This window comes from Sceloporus undulatus, chromosome 1, assembly GCF_019175285.1.
Source record: "Sceloporus undulatus isolate JIND9_A2432 ecotype Alabama chromosome 1, SceUnd_v1.1, whole genome shotgun sequence".
NCBI lineage: Eukaryota > Metazoa > Chordata > Lepidosauria > Squamata > Phrynosomatidae > Sceloporus > Sceloporus undulatus.
This window is the reverse complement of record NC_056522.1, coordinates 46,040,232-46,059,175: the sequence shown is the minus strand read 5'-3', so window position 1 is coordinate 46,059,175 and position 18,944 is coordinate 46,040,232. Positions and strand designations below refer to the sequence as shown.

The following is an 18,944-nucleotide window of genomic DNA, read 5'->3' as shown; positions in this document are numbered from 1 at the left end:
AAAACTTTCCAACCCATATTAGAGTCTGTCACACTCAAGTAATGGGCAGGTATCCCATTTATCACCTTTATCACCTTTATCACCTTTAAAGCCCTAAATGGCTTGGGTCCAAACTATCTTAGAGACCGCCTCCTCCCCTACAATCCTCCCCGCGCTCTCCGGTCCTCTGGGAGGAACTTGCTGCAGCCTCTAAAATCTAGGCTTGCGGCAACCTCCCAGAGGGCGTTCTCTGCTGTCGCCCCCAAACTCTGGAACGACCTGCCGGATGAGATCCGTCAGATAACAACATTAGACAGCTTTAAAAAAGCGGTCAAGACGGATCTCTTCCGGCAGGCCTTTCCAGATTAACCATCCCGGCCCAGGTTCCCTGATTCCCTCATTCCTCCCGTGGCCCCATCTTAGAGATGGTTGAGGATCAACAGAGGGATATCAGGGTTTTTAGTTTTTAGTTTTAATTGCTGTTTTTATCCTTGATATTGTATTTTTAATACGTTATACTATTTAATACTGTCTTAAGGGGGGGAGGGATAAAGTGTTTTTAATTGTCATATTTTATATTTTACTGTTGTTAACCGCCCGGATTGGTTTGCCAGAGGGCGGTATACAAATAAATATTATTATTATTATTATTATAGGTATTTAACACTCTTCTCTCTAGAACTGAATTCACCATACTCTGCATAACTGTAAAAGTGATTTATTTAACCAAACGCTAAATATGTACAGTTGGTCCTTGTTATCCGCTGGGGTTTGGTTCCAGGATCCCCCATGGATAACAAAATCCATGAATGCTTGGATCCCATTAAATACCATGGCATAGCAAAATCATGTCCCCTATATAAAATAGAAATTCATGGTTTGCTAATTGAAATTTATAATTTTTCTAAAATGTTTTCAAGCCATGGGTGGATAAGGAGGCCCAACCGTACAATATATTCTGTTTTTATGAAGACTTCCATTAAACCATATTAACTGTGATGGAAGATTGTAACACTTTAGTGTAGCATTTAATTTAGCTGACCATGAAGCAGATAACAAGCAAACTCCATCAGTAGAGTAACTTATATTTACTCATTTTCTTTCACATTTTTTCTATACATTAGAAGACAAAAACCTTTTACAGTCTTGTTCTGAAAAGCATATTTCAAAAACAACACATCCAGCAAGAATCTCTTTCTATAGTTCATTATTGGTTAGTACAGTGGGCCCCTGGTATCTGCTGGAGTTTGGTTCCAGGACCTCCCATGGATAACAATATCAGTGGTTGCTCATCTCCCATTAAATATAATGGCATAATAAAATGGGGCTCCTTAAATAAAATGGCAAAATCAAGGTTTGCTCTTGGGAAATTATATATATATTTAAAATACTTTCAAGCCACAGATGCTTGAATCCATGGATTAAAAATCTGTGGATATGGAGGGCTGACTGTATTTCGTAGCAGTAAAGCAACTTAATAATAGTACTGCTGACCTATCAGCTGGAGAAAACAGAATATTATTTACAGGTCATTTGAATGGATTGACTCAATGCTCCATATTGCAATTTGCAGACAATCTGAGTATTAAGGATGAAGGAGCAGATTCACCGGTGACATTTGACACTCTTCTGCATGTTCAACTGCTCAAGAAAAAAACACTGAGGTCCTTCTGCAGCAAACGTAGCAAAATCAACCAACTTCCTCATACCCAGCAAGAAGCTTCTCAAACACTATCTTCCATTGCGGTGAACAACAAATTCAATTTCCTGTATTGCAAAGCACCAGGCACTGGGGTGGAAGGCTGGGAGCAGCTATTGGAAATGCTGATGGAGAAAGAAGATGTTACATTACAGATGCCAGTCCACTACCACCAGCAGTTTGGAACTTCTAAGGCACTGAGTGAGTACAATGTGACATCGATGGAGGCCATGCTGAAATCCTACACAAAAGTGATTTTTATCAGGGATCCATTCCAGAGACTCATCTACGCTTACATGCATGGATTGGCAGAAGGTCTAAACTTTGAGGAGTTCATTCAGTACATCTTAGATGGTCAATCCAGGAATGCCAATGCTGAATGGACACCATTAGTTAGCCTGTGCCATCCATGTATTGTCCAATATGACTATATTGTGATGTTTGGGTTTCTTGGCAGTGAGGTGCGCCATTTAATGCTCCAGACAGGGTTTCCAGAAAGCATCCAGATTCCTGAGTTCATAGACTCCAAAGTCCGGTGGACCTACAGCTGGTTGGAAGAGCAAATGTTCAATGAACTCTCTCTTGTGCAGAGGAAACAGCTCTGCCACTTCTTTCGATTTGATTTTGCTGCATTTCGCTTCCCTCACAGCTTGCTCTGGGACCTCACTTGCATTTCAGAAAGCAGTTAGGAAGACTGGATAAAAACTTTTACAGTATTATGAATACAGAAAAACTAAGGGTACATCTACATTGTATAAAAATTTTAGTTTGACAACACTTTGCATGCTGCAGCTCCATCCTATGGAATCCTGGGATTTATAATTTTACAGGGTCTTTAGCCTTCTCTGCCAATGAGTGCTGATGCTTCACAAAACTATGAATCCAGGTTTCTGTAGGATGAACCAATGGCAGTTAAATTAGTATCAAACTGCATTCTTTCCACAGTGCAGATACATCCTAAGATGTTCTGGGGGAAACGAGTGCTAGATATAGAATGGCAAACTAGTATGTTGATTAGTATAGATTTATGTTCAGGATCAGTTGTTCCTGAGAATCATTTTGGGGGGGAAATGAGTGAGAGAGGACTGTCTAATAAATCAACAACCATAATACACATCACAGTGATACCTTTATTATGCCAAGTGAAATACATTACACCACACAAGCTTTCAAAGCTCACTGGCTTCTTCATCAGGCAAGACTTACAAATCATACTGAAGAAGAAAAATGACAGTTTAGATTATCGCACTACACGCTTAAAGTGTTGCTATTCCCCTTTAACTGCTCTGTCTGCCTCTTGTTGCAATCTGGGATTTGCAGTTTAGGGAGGGGCATTTAGAATATTCAGTCTTAGGCCTCACTGAACTACAAACCCTAGAATGCAGTAGCAGACAGCCAGAGCAGTTAAAGTGGAATAGCAATGCTTTAAGAGTGTAGTGCAATAATCTCCAGTGTCAGAATCCCAAATGGTCTGAGTCCTGTTTGAGGTATTGGCTTAAGATGTTGCTTAAGGTGATCTGGAGTGAGGGTTGGTGTTGCTAGCAGCACCTCTCCTTTTTGTCGTGCAGGACAGTAAGAGCTGTTCAGCAATGGAATCAATTACCTACAGAGGAGGTGGGGTCTCTTTCTCTTGGTGCCTTCAAAAAGAGGCTGGACAACTATCTGCTGGTGTTGCTCTAGCTGGAGATCGTGCATTGGAGATGGGACTATTCCATTTCACTAACAGAAGAAGAACAGGATGGGGCAGGCGATGTCGCAGAATGTCATGTGATAATTTTTGCCCATGTGATAATCTCCTAAATCTATGATTCTATGATTCTGTGACAAAGGTAATAAATGTCAGCTAATAAAATTCTTCTCTCCATTGCCAGTAACAAAAGAAACTCCCTTTGAGATGTAGGGTGACTCTATCCTGTGCAAAGCTGCAACACCACTCCTTCCCGTTTTGAGACAGAGTACTGTGAATTTCCTAAGAAGTATTTACACTGTCACATTTGAGGCTCTTTCTCACTATACAATTATAGCACTATGACTCCTCTTTAACTGTCATGATTCCATCCTGTGGGTAGGGAAGGACTCTAGTGACTCATCAGAGTACAAACCCCAGGATTTCATTGGATGAAGTCATGGTATGTAAAGTGGAATTATAGTGGTATATTTGTACAGTGTGAAAGGGCCTCAGAAATATGTTTAGGTGATGTAACAGGTAAAACCTGCCACTGACAGTGAAATTCAGGTTGTTTTACCATCTGAATCACCATGATGTGCTTTTGGGGGATTTTGTTGTGTTTTACAGCATAATAGCACAGCTGCCTCTGAGTCCATATGGCCAAGATCCCACAGCAGGAGATGTACATATATCATGCAGCTTTGTCTATGTAGTTATGTCTCCCAGTGCTTCCATCCCAAAAGCCACCTTATAAGCAACACAACTCCCCAGCACAGCCATTTCTGTGTTGTCAGAATAGCAGGATCACTGTGAATGTGTCTAATGATTTTCCTGTAGCTGAATGCACTGTGACAGGCATCCATGGGGGCCCATGAGAGATCTCTGCAGATCATGTCCTTACAGTGCACCCATGTGTGTGAGAGTTTTGTGTACCTTCAAGTCATTTCCCACCTTATGGCAACCCTAAGGCAAACCTGTCATGGGGTTTGCTTGGCAAGATTTCATCACAGGTGGTTTGCCATTGTCTTCTCCTGAGGCTGAGAACATGTGACTTGTCAAGGTCACCCAGTTGGTTTTTGGCCGAGCTGGAAAATGAACCCTAGTCTGCAGAGTTATAGTCCAATACTCAAACCACCATGCCACACTGGCTCATGCAGTGCACCCAGCTAAAGTAAAATAGCTGGATGCATTCTCACTGGTCCTCTTTTCCCATTCCCAACATGGAAATGGATTCAGAGGCATAATTAGTCTGGAATATCAGCATGTAAAGGGATGTTGCCGTATTCCTGAGACTGTGTGAAAGAGGTTGTACAGCATGCCCTTCCCTTACATAGGAATCCGTTCCAGACCCCCCCCCCCCGCGTAAGGGAAAAACCATGTATGCTCAAGCCCCATTAGAAGTAATGGGGCTCGTGCCCACAGCGCGCACCCCATTACTTTTTCAGGGGTGCAAGAGGAGTTTTTCCAGTGCAGCTTCCAGCATATGCTGGAAGATGTGTATGGTGCGCCCACATATAACATGCACGTGCTGTAGTATAAGCTTTTGTAGACTTGGTCTGCTTCTTCAGATGTGTCTGAAGATCCCCTGCCAACATAGAAATGGTCATATTGGGGGTGGGTTGTGCTGCTTAGAAGCTGGGTTTAGAGGGAGATTTTGGTCATTGTGTGATCAGGATAGAATTGCAGCCTCTGCAATAACCAAAAATCTGAGTTGTTATGGCAGAAGTCTTGACTTCACCAACAGGATGCCAGCAGCATATTTTACTCAAAATAGTTTTTTCCCCTCCAGTCTCAACTTCTCAAGTGACCTGCTGGTTTGTTTTCTTATCACAAATGGCTCTTTCTCCACACCTCTTTTGCCTCTGAATTAGCAAAAAGGAGAAGGAAGTGCCTATTTACACTGAATTTCAGTCAGGGCATTCCAGTTGCTAACCTTTGTATGATGAATAAAATGAGTGGTGCATCTGTGCACGTTTCACTCTTATGAGCCATACTCTTTGAGGAACAAATACTGCCATGCTCCTTTTTAAAAATTTAATATGATAATATTTGTTCAAGGATAATATTGGAAGTATGGAACTATGTTTATGAAATATTTTGAAAGACACAAGAGGTTTCAAGAGCAAATAACTCTTGTTTTTGAAACTGTTAAGCTTCATGTGTTTTGTCTTGGGAATCAGTACCTTGCAGGGATACAGTTGGTTTTTTGCATTAGAAAGTATTGTACCTGCTTACTATGCTCCTTTCTAACTGTGTGATTAGAACTTGGAAAGTCACATTTTCAAAATAATTGGTACTTGTTATAGTATTTGAAAAGTAATGCATTCCAGTTACTCATCACACTATTTAGAAAGCAACCCATTGGCTAGAAGGCTGTAGGTGCCACATGCTCATGTAACCGAGGGTTGGACCAGTGTCTAACCTTTTAAGTGAGTTGTGCTTACCTCTGCAAAACTACTCCCTTTCACCGCCACTCTCTCCCCAGTGCAACTATAGCTTCATGGCACCAACAGGGCACAAAATTCAAATACAATCAGTGGGTGGGGGTGGGGGGTAGGCCAAGTTGTATTTGTAGTTGAGCAGCCAGGAAAAAGGAACAGCTTTTGACTTTCCTTAACAATTCCTCTGAGATTTGGGAGGGTGACCTAAAAACCACTATCCAATATGGGGCTGTGGAGAGGGAGGGTGGAGCTGTCAAGGTAGGAACAGGGCTAGTTAATGATGCTGTTGTTAACTGCCCTCAAGTCTCTTTTGACCCATGATGACCCTGTAGATGAGACATTTCCAAGACTCCCTGTCCTCCATTGCTTTGCTTATTTCCTGCAAATTCATACCTGTGACTTCCTCAATAGAGTCCAACCATCTGGCATGCTCTTTCGGCTTTTCCATCTTTCCAAGACTTATTGTTTTATCCAGTGAGTCATGCCTTCTCATGGTGTGCCCAAAGTACGACATCCTTAGTTTTGTCATCTTAATTACAGTACAAAGTAAAGAGCAGGTTTAGCCCTTTGTTGGTATCATTTTAGAAGGCATCCTTTTATGTTCTCCCATGAAAGTGCATTGTTCCTTTTCATAGAATCATTTGATGCTAGGATGCAAAATGTTGCATTCAGGGATACGTTCTGCAGAATATGAAAATGCCTCTTCACCATACACAACACTTTTTGTACAACAAATGCTAAGAAGTGGGGGGAGGGATCATATGCACATTATGGATGTATTTACACTGTAGAAATAATGCAGTCTGACACCACTTTAAGTGCTATTGATCTATCCTATGGAATCCTGGAATTTGTAGTTTTACAAGATCTTTAGCCTTCTCTGCCAAAGATTGCTGGCAAAGCAAAGATTGCTGGCAGAGCTTCTCTGCCGAAAATTGCTTCACAAAACTACAAATCCCAGGATTCTGTAAGATGGAGCCATTGAGGTCAAACATTATTTCTACAGTCTGAATGCACTCTTCATCATGATCAGGTGTGGGTACTAATTACCAATAAACAAATTTCCAAAGCATTTTTAATACTTGTTTATTTTTGCAAAAATGTTTATTTGAAGCAGAATTTCTTCAGATCAGAACAATATCAATCAATCAACGAGAAAGCTCCTTAAAAGAACTCTGTAAAGCATTCAATTAAAATAACATGAAATGCTTCCTCAAAACCTCTCATTCCTATGGAGGAATATTAACAATGATATGTCACTGCTAATTCTACTTCTTTTTTCTTTTCTTTTTAGAATCTTATGCTAAAGATATGTTTAGTTTGTGTAACTTGTACAACAGTTATGTTTAGTTATATTGCCTGTGCTTGCTAATCATAATATTTAATGGACTAGACAAGGATCACAACAAGCACTTGAAAAAAGAACACTTCATGACTCTGAGAAGTTGGGTTCATGATAGCAAACTTCACAGACTGGGAAAAGATGGCTCTATTAAGCATAACAAAAAGTCACATTCTAGAATGACAACAGCATTACACTAGGGTTCACTGTGACTTGCCTGTTCCGTGCACCACAAAATGTATACACACTACAAATATCCACACAATAACCACAAGATTAAAGGCATGATCGGCCCAATTTCTTCATTCCAACAGGAGTAAAAAAAATACTAAGTTTCATTTTTAGAAATATCAAATATTAGTAGCAGATATATCCTATTATTAAGCAGTACCACAGTAGCCAAAGTCCTGTTGGTTCACTATGCTGACATCTCTACATCAGTGTAAGCAATGGCAGCAGGAAGAAAAGGCCACAGGGACTGATGCCACAAATGAAGTAAGCCACTGGAGGAATAGGCTGCTCACAGCTGACATATTTTGTCTTCCTTCCCTCATTACCAACCCCAGAAAAAAATGGAACTGTTTACATAGTGTACCAAAAGAATTTCACCCAAGCAAACACTTATTAAAACAAATGGTTGGAGCCAGACATACAGTAGACACTCTGAAATCAAAGGGGGTAGCAGCTCATGACTAACATAATTCTACAGTTAATTTCTGTGGGTTTTCTCCAAGGATGTCTCCAAGACCTTGACGTGACCTTGGGCAAGTCACACTCTCAGCATCAGAGAATGGCAATGGCAAACCCCTCCTGAAGAAACTTGCCTAGAAAACCCTTAGGGTCTCCATAAGTTGGAAATTACTTGAAGGCACACAACAACAACAACTTGCTTCATATTGTTCTGCTAGCAACAATAAGGCTCTGTGCCTTCAGGTTGTTTCCATCTGATGGTCACTGTAAGACAAACCTTTCACAGGATTTTCTTGGCAAGATTTATTCAAAAGCAGGCTTCCCTTTGCCTTCCTCTGAAACTGAGAAAGTATGACTTGCCCAAGGTCATTCAGTCGATTTCCATGGAGGGCAGAGAGTCAAATCCTGGTCTCCAGTTATAGTCCTATGTTGAAATCACTACACCACCCTGCTTCGCCAATACCAAGAGGAAAATACAAAATCACTATCTTTGAATCATTGATTTCTGAACATTTTGTGACAAAGTCTGCATTTAACTGACTCAACATCTTTCCCTATAAGGCAATCATATTTTATAAAAGGATGCTTTTAGCACAAGGAGTGTAATGTGGCACAGCCCCAGGCAATGGAGTGTGAACTATGCAAGGGAACTTACAGGGTTACCTAAATTGCATTCAAGCATTTCCAGCATCAGTGAGAATAAACACATGTTTTGGAAAGAGACCTGGACAATGATTCAGCACCATCTTCACTTCTCCAATAGTCAGAGAGCAAATAGGTCCAACTGTCAAGGACTCTCCCCATGTTTACATTCTTTTAGGGCTATTTCTTTTTTGTTTAATTAAGCAGAGAAATAGCTCAGTCCATCAAGTGTTGACAAAAAACAATCATTCTGATCCTCTGAGTTGACTGGACATTGTTCACATGAAATTTTAATATCTGATTTAATCCACCATAATGGCAGAATGCTATATAAAAATATCTACGAGATGCATAAATAGCTATCAAAATGCATTTTAGGTATTTCTACACAAACATCATAGCACAGGTGAAAGAAAAACCTAATTAGAGAGCCATGTAATGGAGTATTCTGTTGAACCTTTCTATACTTTCTGTACTGCGACAGCCAACCTCTCTAGAGAAGCTTCTACACGTATTTGTCCACAGAACTGAATGTCTTATTCAGTTTATTCCCAGGGGGAAAATGAGAAAATGTACCATGAGAGGCGGGAATACCTGACTTTGTATTATTTAATAACACATACATTATGGGATTTTTTCATAACTCTCTCACATTTCTATACATGCTCAGCCAAAATGGAGTTTATTCCCAGGAGTATGAGGAGAGGATTACACCTAGGATGAGAAGACAGTGGGTAGTATTGAGTAAAAAGGGAAAAAAATCAAAGAAAATGGCCCCAAGTGCCTTCTAGGGGGTCTTGGGGTATTTTCACCACATTTTTGTCCCAGTATGCCACTTCAGGACAAGAAGAAAAAGCATTTAGAAAAAATAGGAAGTGACTTCAAGTCACTTCTTGTTGTTTAAATAAAGCTTCTTCTGGGCTTAAAATGGCACAGAGAGACCAAAGTCTCTGGGGGGCTAATGTGGGGGGGCCCACATCACAATTGTCCACTCCAGATTACAGTCCTCAGCTTCTGTTCCATGCATATATATATATTTGAGAATAAGCTTTGCTGAAACCAGTGTCTCTTACTTCCAAGTAAAAGGAACGAGACATTAACTAACATTTGTGCAGAACTGCTAACATAATTAGTATCCTTGACTTAGCAACAGAAAAAAAATTAGGCATTGGAGGCAGAGGTTGAAAGCTCATCAATTAGGATGTTAAAGTTTCCACTTCTTTCTGATGCAGAGGAAGATTGCGCTAGGGACCTGCCCTCATTGGTGCTTGCAACCATCCTTCACAAAGATTAAGAAGAAGATAGAAGAAGGAAAAATAGCTACATTAGAATTTTCTGAATGGAGTGATTACACTTCAAAAATGAACACACAAACAGGATGCGCTTGTAAGTGCTTCTCCAATCTTTGATGCAAGTTTAAATGAATCTTGCAAGAATTTCAGTTTCACAGACCATCATTTTTTCTCTTCATTGCATTTACATTCCAGGAATAACTTTCTTAGGCAGCTGACTGAACTATTTTTTTTAAAAAAACTGAATTACAAAGCTTCATGAATCATCAGCCCATGCACAGGATTTTCGGCAGTGAGCCTTGGCACTTTTTATTTTGGTCCTCTGAGGTAAAACCAGCTTAATGAGAAGAGATATTTTCTTGCGATTCCTTCATTCATACTCTCACAGACCATGGTTTAAAAGTGCCTGGCTTAGCAGATGGACACTGTACAGAAAAAAATTAAATTAAATTAATATAAATGAAAAAGAAGTGTGACAAATATTTATTTTGGCCTGGTATGTCTAAGCCGAGCCCTAGACATGCCATGTTCCAGTTGCTGGGCAACAACATAATATAGCCATATTCAGATTTATTGACCCTCCTCCCCAAACCCCAAACAGAGCAAAACTGGAATTATCAATATTCAATGGTGGCACATAGATCAACTATGGGAGAAGGTGGACTTCCTCACTCTCAAATGATAGGATAGGGCCCTCCCCTTGCTGAGCCCATGAGTACAGTACAGAAGATTAAGGAACTAGAAAAAATGGTAAATTAACCTACCATCTTGGTGAAGACATCAACACAAGCATTGCGAATTCTCTCTGGAGTGGCCGGGCTGTCTAATCTGAATGGATCTTTTAGTCCTGATTCTTGCCTGGCAGCAATGATTGCATCTTTAATAGCATAAAACACAGAGGCTGACAGAAATAAGGGAGGCTCACCCACAGCCTACAGAGATAAAAGAGAACCAAGCATTACACTAAGCATTTCTTATTCACACCTGAGAAAACTGCTCACATAGACTGTTGTTGTTGTTGCTAACTGCTCTCAAGTGACCTCAACTCATGGTGACCCTGCGGATGAGACATCTCCAAGACCCCCTCTCTTCTGCTGCTCTGTGTAAGTCTTGTAGTTTCATGCCTGGGTCCTCCTTAATTAAGTCTAGCCATCAGGCATGTGGTCTCCCTCTTTTTCTATTATTCTCCAAATTTCCTAGCATTATTGCCTTTTCTAATGAGTCACGCCTTTTGTGGCCAAAGTATAACAGTCTCAATTTGATCATCTTGGCTTCTAGAGGTATTTAGGCTTGATCTGTTCAAGGACCCATTTGTTTATCTTTTTGGCTGTCCACAGTATCTTCAGCACTCATCTCCAGCACATCTCACATGCATTGATTTTTCTTGTATCCACCTTCTTCACTGTTCAGCTCTCACATCCATACATTGTGATGCATTGCTAAAAGCTTCAAAAGTTTATTAAGGAAGATAATATACAAGAGTACATGATGAATTATGTTCACTGAATATATATGAAAAAATCTATAGTCAGATTGGGGTTACAATTAATTCCAAATATGACCTAAAAATTAAAAATAGGTCCCATGTTGTTAGTTGGAATTAAATATTCAGAATGTGAAAGGGTTGAATATTAATGTTCTGCTCTGCAAGTGTGAGAGATTTACCGCCATTATGGTATTCAGTGTAAAGCACAGGGAGAATATCAAGGTAATAACTTCATCTGCAACTTAAGTTGGAATGCACAGCCTCTGTAGAAAATTTCCCCATGTTGCAATTACCTTAGATGAATAAATGGCTTTCTTGTTTGGACAGTCCCGGAGAAGAGACACATGGAATTCTGTTGGGATGTCACCAAATGCAGGGATTTTGTACATCCCAGGCCCTCGAGTATACAAGTTGCCTTCTGGGGAATAACGCAACTCCTCTAGAGTAAAGAGTCCAACTCCCTGCACAAATGCTCCTTCTATCTGCAAAAGTAAACAAAGAAAAAATTGCATTCTTATTTGGACACAAAACTAAGGTCTCCAACTAAGTTGTCCATAAAGGTACCAAGTGAATGCACACACCTAAGCCAAATGCCACAATGTTCCAACTTCCTAAGAGGCCAAATGTATATGGAAGTCATGCCACTTGTCCTGGATGAACTACTCAGTCCAAGGAGTGCAGAGAAAGATGGTTCTAATTTAATGCTTAAAGAAAAACAATCCTGCATAGACTTAGAGAAACTTTAAATCTTCACATAGACTATATTTTTTAAAAGCTTTGAGTGCTCTTATGTGTCATAAAACAACTAATACAACGTATAAATCATATTTTCCCCATGGGCTGCCCTCCAGACATGTTGTGGCTGCAGCTAGGGCTCTGATGACAATGAGATGGTGAATTCACAGCAGAGTTTAGTCTCAGCTTTAAAATAACTGTCCAAGGTGCTGAACCTACTTTGGCATTTAACAGCTTGGATAATTTCTGTGAAGTGTTTAGCTAAAACATGCATTAGATGCTGCATCTGCACCTCAGAAATGATGACACTGTTTGTCACTGCTTTAACTGCCATGGCTCAATGCCACAGAATTCTGGGATTTGTGATTTTGTGAGAAATTTAGCCTTCTTTGTCACAGACCTCTGGTACCACAACAGACTATAAATCCCTGGATTCCATAGCACTGAGCCACAGCAGTTAAAACAGTGTCAAACTACACTATTTCTTCAGCACAGATGCAGGCAGAGTCACCGCACTTCTGACACAGAAGCCACCACCCACTAGATGGGACTGGTTGATAAGGTGGAAATTTATCCTCCAATACACCTAGAAAGTTCCTGATTGAGGGAGGTGAATACATTTTTCTGTTTTTGAATAAATAAATAAACCTCTTTAATTTGATTTGTAAAAAGTATTTTTAAAGTATTTTAAAAGCAATATACTGTATATGGAAGCTTCACAAGTATGATTGACCATGTTTATGCACCTTTTAAGTACTGAGGTTTCTGGGCAGATGTAGTCCACTGAGACCTAGGAGAGGGTGGGAGGGACGTAGACTCCCAGAAACACCAAAGTTGCCCACCTACCAAAGCTGCTGACAACAGGAGAAGAATAAGTCAAACCCCCCGTGGAACTGGAATGAAAAGAGAAAACTGCTCCATCTTCACTACTGCTTTGCCAGCGGGATTTTGGATGAAATGAATCCTGATAGTATTTTAGATGAATTGAAGACTCCTGTGTCAGAGTTCTCAGGCCCTTCAGGTATGACTGCCCTTCAGCTAAATGCTTTCCCTTTTTCTGTCTAGCATACAGAAATGCATCATGCTGCTTAAACTTAATAAGCAAACATGAGCTAAAAATAAACTAGCAATTAACAATCTATCATGCTAAAATCGTTAGAATCATAGAGTTGGAAGGGATCACAAGAGATCATCCAGTTCAATCCCCTGTCATGCAGGAATGCACAATCAAATCACTCCCAACATATGGCCACCCTGCCTTTCTTTAAAAACCTCCAAAGAAGGAGACTCCACCACACTCCATAGCAGCATATTCCACAGTCAAATGCATGTAACTGCCACTGTTTATCAGGCCTGATGCTGCCCATTAATGAATATAATCCGTTTGCACACATATCTTTTTCGGCTTGAGGAAGCATGAGTTTGTTGCATTACTTACCTGCCCAATGTCTATGGCAGGGTTCAAGCTGGTGCCAACATCCATCACAATGTCTGTGCGAAGATTCTAAATATGGACAGGAAAAAAGACTGAATAACCACAGGACAAATTACATACAATTAACTAAAATATGGTTTAGTTTGATTTTGCCTGTTCATATAGTTTGTAACAGGTTTTGCAAAAAGCCTGTTATTAGCTGGAGCTTTACAGGTCAAATCTCAGTTCAGGCATGCATGCATCATTGTCTGAGGCTATGTGGCTACTTCTGCATGTCATAAAATTTGCAGAAGCTAATTTATATGTATAAAATGCAATGTTTTACAAATACCTTTATATGCACCCATAATCTAACCATACCTAGAATATGAATGCATACATGCTTTCAAGTCATCTGACAAGTTATGGTGACCTCATAAATTTCATAGGGTTTTCTTAGCTAACAAATGCTCAAACACAAAAAAACAAGCCTCATTTATATACCACTTCATACCGCCTAAGCAGTGTCTAAGAGGTTTACAACTGTAAGCTAATTTGCTCCCAACAATCTGGGTACTCATTTTAGCAACCTCGGAAGAATGCAAGCCTGAGTCGAGCTTGAGCCCTTTTTGCTGGTCTTGAACTAACACCCTTATGGTTTTGAGTGAGTGGCTGCAGTACAGGCATTTAACCACTTCACCACTCAGAAGTGGTTTGCAATTGCCTGCTTCCTTCTTCTGAAATATAGCCAACAGCAATTAGTACTAGTTGGTGGTATCTTATCCAAGAACCCACCCTGACCCTGATCAGCCTCCAAGATGGGATCTGGTGTCCTCAGAGTATTTAGGCCTCATACGTGCAATTAATGGCTATAATTTACAAAGAAAAAATACAGGGACGACAAGCCCTCTGCTCTCCCTACCTGGGGTTCTTTAGCTTTAAAGAAGGTTTTCTTGATAGCCAGTCCCAGACTTTGGAATTTCTCACTTGGAGAAGCTAGACTGGCACCCAGCTGCCATATCACAGCCTAGCCTCAGCCTCCGATATATAATAAAGTGATTGAAGCTGGCCTAAATTATAGAGGTTTTGCTATAAGGATTATAGGGATTTTTAAAAAAGAACACTTCAGCAAAAGGGTTGTCTCTTGGCTGAAGATCTGATAGCTGAAGCTCTTTAGACTCATGTGTCAGAGATGTATGGCTTGTGACTGAAGTATGGAAACCAATCTCCAAAACCAATCACCATAGCAAAGTGCACAGTTAGTATACAGAGGAGTGATACGTACATTTACACTGAGAGAGAATTTAAAATTTTCCCTCCTCCATCTCATTAGTAACCAAGACACCACACACACACACACACACACACACACACACACACACACACACAAACTCACAGACATCCCACTGCCTCACTACCAACAGCAAACAGATATCTTTTGCTGTTTACCTTGTGATCCCCTGTAAGGCAGTCTATCTCAACCTCAGAACAAGCAACACCATAGGAGAAGTAAGCAAAAGCATTTCCTTCATTCTTCTCAGGGTCATAGTCAAGGTCAGGAATCCTTAAGAGGGAAAAAAAGGACACAAAAATTAAATCAGCAGGGATTTTACTTATTGCTTCACTATTCAACACCCAGCTTACTCATAGCCTGATTTACAAAAATGAATACTACTGGACTCAAAGAGCTCAACAAGTTCTGAGGATCAGGGAAATAACCTTTATTAATCAAAGTTGCATGGAGTGTGGAAATCATTTTTATTGTTGCATGAAATTTGTTACACCACTTTCCATCCCCTGTTTTGAATCACCATTCACAATTTATTCAGTGGGTCCACTACAGTTGACCCTAAGGAATAGGATTCAGGGCCGGCAACCAAGCCTATGAATCATTCTTATAAACATAATTTGAGGTATAACAATATAAAGCAGTACTTTATTTATTTGATCACAGGTCACTCCATACACTCCACACCTCAAAGCTAAACGTTATCAGGTACATCATGTTCACATATAAAGAACATGACCTTCATGCAAGAGAAAATGTATCCCATCTTTTTATGATTATGTGTCAAAACACTATTAGTTCACCTAGTTGACCAGACCAAAAGAAAGAGCATCTAAATACCACGATAGTTTCCAGTGTTTTTACAACCTGGTTGCAGTACAGACTAACCTATAAAATCCTGTAGCTGACAGACTCACACAGTCCTGGTAGGCTGCTAAAACCTGATGAAAAGAAAATACAGATTTAAATTTCAAAGTTATTTTCTTGAATTATAGAATACCTACAACACAGAGAATAGAGATGGTCATTAACAAATCAATATAACAAATAAAATGCACCCTATTCATGTTCAGTAGAATCTTATATTAAAGTCCACATTCTCTCTCAATCCAGAGTGGCCAAACTAAATGAAAGAGCATGTGTGACCCTCACAGGCAGCCCACACAGTCTGCCACAGGTGCCCAGTGTCGTTGCCACCCCATTCTGCCACCCCAAATTCTGCTAAGGGTGAAGACAAATAGAGATGACTCTCCCTATCACCTTCTTCCCAATGCTATCAAACTCACAGGCACTAACAAACAACCAGAAACCTAGTGGCACTGGGAAAGGGGTGCATATAGAGTCATCTCTTCGGGTCTTCTTTCTTAGCAACTATTGGTGGGCTATTGCTTGTACTGGAAAAGACAGCATGAGTGGATGCTCACAGCAGACAGACAGGATTATGTTTGTAGGGCAGAAAACAAGATTAAAGTCATAACTGAATCATAATATGTGTGGCCTCAACCCACCACTGTGAGTGATCCTTGCAGGTTCACATGTCTCTCACCTCTAGCGTAGAGGACCGTCATGCCTAATGTTGTACAGAAATTGGAGTAGTTCAGCACATTCTATTGTTGGCAGAGGTTTCCATTCAATATCCTAGGTTAAGCCCACAAGGAACTTTAAGAGATCCAAAACATTCCACAACTCTGTTTCTCTGCTTGCAAACTCAACTCTACAAACAAGCTGTACTAGTGGGTCCCCATTTGTATTATCACCATATAGTTAGTCATCAGGCAAATTGCTGCTACAGTTATCATGGGCACAATGGCAGTGGAAAATAGTTGCGATCTGCATCAGTGGAGGAACTACCTGCACCAATGAAATCACAATTCTTTAAGGTAATGCTTCATTGCACACTAGATGGCAGTACAGAAGAGGCATGGTCACCAGTCTCATTACAAGATTTCAGAAGACAACAACAGTGGTACAAAGTGGTCAAAGAAAAGGGACAGAGACTAAGGACTTTAGCACACTAGCCTTCGTCTGACTGCCATCATGTTAGTAAAAGTAAGAGGATAGTAACCAGTCTGGCAGTTTTCCTTACTGCACATCCCTTCACTAGTGCAAGAGGGGATGTTTTTGCCATTGATGGTCCCTTGTGTTTTCTTCTGCATGCCCCCTTAACCCCATCTATGCAGCATGCCTTTCATTTTTGTATTTTCATATCTATTTATAATACAATTTAGCAATTATGGCAATGCAATTTAGTGAAACAAAGATGAAAGAGAAGAAAAGAAAGGGGGGGGGGGGTGGGTGGCAGAAACCAACCTGTTTGTAAATAGTGAAGGGGAGGGGGAGACTGACATCATGTGACTGCCCAATCTTGAAACTGCTATGAGAGAAATTTATTGCATGTGACGACAACAGGGAGCTAATTGATGGGTTTTCCTCATTAAGAAAAAGGTGCCACTATAACCATCTTGGGAAGCACAGCAGCAATGGGTGGGAGGCAACTTTGTGCAATAAGTACCACCAAAGGCACTATTTTCCAACTTTAATTGCAGTTTAAAAGCCATGTGTGATCAAGTCATAGACACACTTTAAGATTCACCATTCTACAAACCATTATGGTTCAAAGGGGTAGAAATTGCACGAGGATCTTATACATAGAATATCAAGTTTCCCTTGGAGATCCCACAAAGTTTATTTGTTGGATACAACATAAAAACTTCTTGGGCATACAACACAGAATGTCAACAACTCTTAATTCCTTCAATTCCTTCCATATCAGAACAAATGGACAAACTGTTGATGATCTACCAGTAGCTGCAAATTCACATCATATTCTTTGAATGCTAAATGCAATAGGATCAAACCTACCCAGTCCTCCCAAGATCCTTTTGGGTTAGCAGATTTGATTGGCTCCAGTCTCTTTACAATAGTTTGACAAGCATTCTAAGGAAGAAAGGTAGAATCCAAAAGAATGCATTAGAAACATATCTTTTTTATGCTTCCAGATCACAATTGTGTATATTTAGTTAGTTAGTTCCTGTTAGAACAGAACCATTGGATCATTTGTTGAGTTGTAAGCCAACATGCAGGTAAATTCCATTGATTCAACTGGGCTATTCTATTTGGCAATATCAATAACATGCTGGTCTTTTTTCCACAGCAAATGAGCCCAATTCTTTTACAAACACATTATAGACAAAATGAATATGCTATAAATACAGTTGGCCCACCCCAAAAGTGTGCTTGCCATTTGTGGATCTAAGCATCTGCAGATGGTTCCACCCTATTCACCCCAATGGCAGCACATTTATACAGCTGTGCTACCACAGCCGCACACATGACCGATCTGGCCGATCAGCTTCCGGGAACAGTACAAGGTGTTGGTTATTATATTTAAAGCCATACATGACTTGGGTCCCAGGGTATTTGCGGGAACGCCTCTCCCTATATAGTCCACCTCGCACTCTCGGAACCTCTGGGAAGAACATACCTCAATTACAGAAGACTAGCAACAACTTCCCAGAGGACCTTTATTTCCGCCACCCCAAAATTGTGGAATGACCTGCCGGAGGAGCTCTATCTTATTACTACCTTAGATGTTTTCAAGAAAGTAGTTAAGACAGATCTCTTCCCGTGGGCCTTCTCATCTGACTCTGTATAAAACAGCCCCATCCACTTCAATGCTCCAGTTTACCAGTCTGTCTGCCATATTTTGGACCAATTGAAGCTTCTGAATTTGGCAAAAGGGTAGCCCCATATAGAGCACATTGAAGAAATCAGGACAAGAAGTTACCAGTGCATGTACCACTGTTTCAAGGTCCCTTCAGTCCAGGCAGGGGCGCAGCTGGCATATCAACCAAAGTTGATAGCAAGCACTCCTGGCCATCACATCAACTTGAGATGATAACTGTAAGGATGAGCCCAGGAGTACTCCCAAGCTGCTAACTTTGTCCTTTAGGGAAAATGTGTCCTCATCCAAGACAGGTTGACAAATTTCCCTGCCTGGGCCTGGGGTTCCTATCACTAGTACCTCCATTTTCTCTGGATTCAGCTTGAGTTTATTTTCTCTCATCCAGCCCATTACCGACCCAAGACAGGCATTCAGAGGAGAGATGCCATTCTTAGTCATTGCAACAGCAGCAGCAAATCCTGCCAGTATTCTTAGTAACTGTTCAAGGGAAATAAATGTGTGGAATTTAGTAATGTTTCCACACATTTATTTCCCTTGAACTGTTACTAATACTAATCATCCTGCATTTTGACAGCTACAGAT

The 18,944-nt window shown here is 40.4% G+C and overlaps 2 protein-coding genes across 5 annotated transcripts in view; one reads left to right on the top strand and one right to left on the bottom strand.

Moving 5' to 3' along the window:
- Positions 1 to 18,944, top strand: part of LOC121924212 (carbohydrate sulfotransferase 9-like) — a 32,644-nt gene that overhangs the window by 2,212 nt on the left and 11,488 nt on the right. For 2 of the 4 annotated variants that reach the window (XM_042455447.1, XM_042455425.1), the window contains exon 2: positions 1,553 to 1,879. In XM_042455447.1, coding sequence (XP_042311381.1) covers positions 1,553 to 1,879 — 327 coding nt within the window. Of the gene's footprint in view, positions 1 to 1,552; positions 2,962 to 3,246; positions 4,385 to 18,944 lie in introns of those variants that run through there. The other 2 variants (XM_042455436.1, XM_042455415.1) reach the window with 2 other exon arrangements.
- Positions 7,516 to 18,944, bottom strand: part of XDH (xanthine dehydrogenase) — a 77,993-nt gene continuing 66,564 nt past the window's right edge. The window contains 7 exon segments of the mRNA XM_042455403.1: positions 7,516 to 10,179; positions 10,519 to 10,686; positions 11,534 to 11,722; positions 13,414 to 13,479; positions 14,839 to 14,953; positions 15,566 to 15,618; positions 17,540 to 17,614. Coding sequence (XP_042311337.1) covers positions 10,129 to 10,179; positions 10,519 to 10,686; positions 11,534 to 11,722; positions 13,414 to 13,479; positions 14,839 to 14,953; positions 15,566 to 15,618; positions 17,540 to 17,614 — 717 coding nt within the window. The 3' untranslated portion in view covers positions 7,516 to 10,128.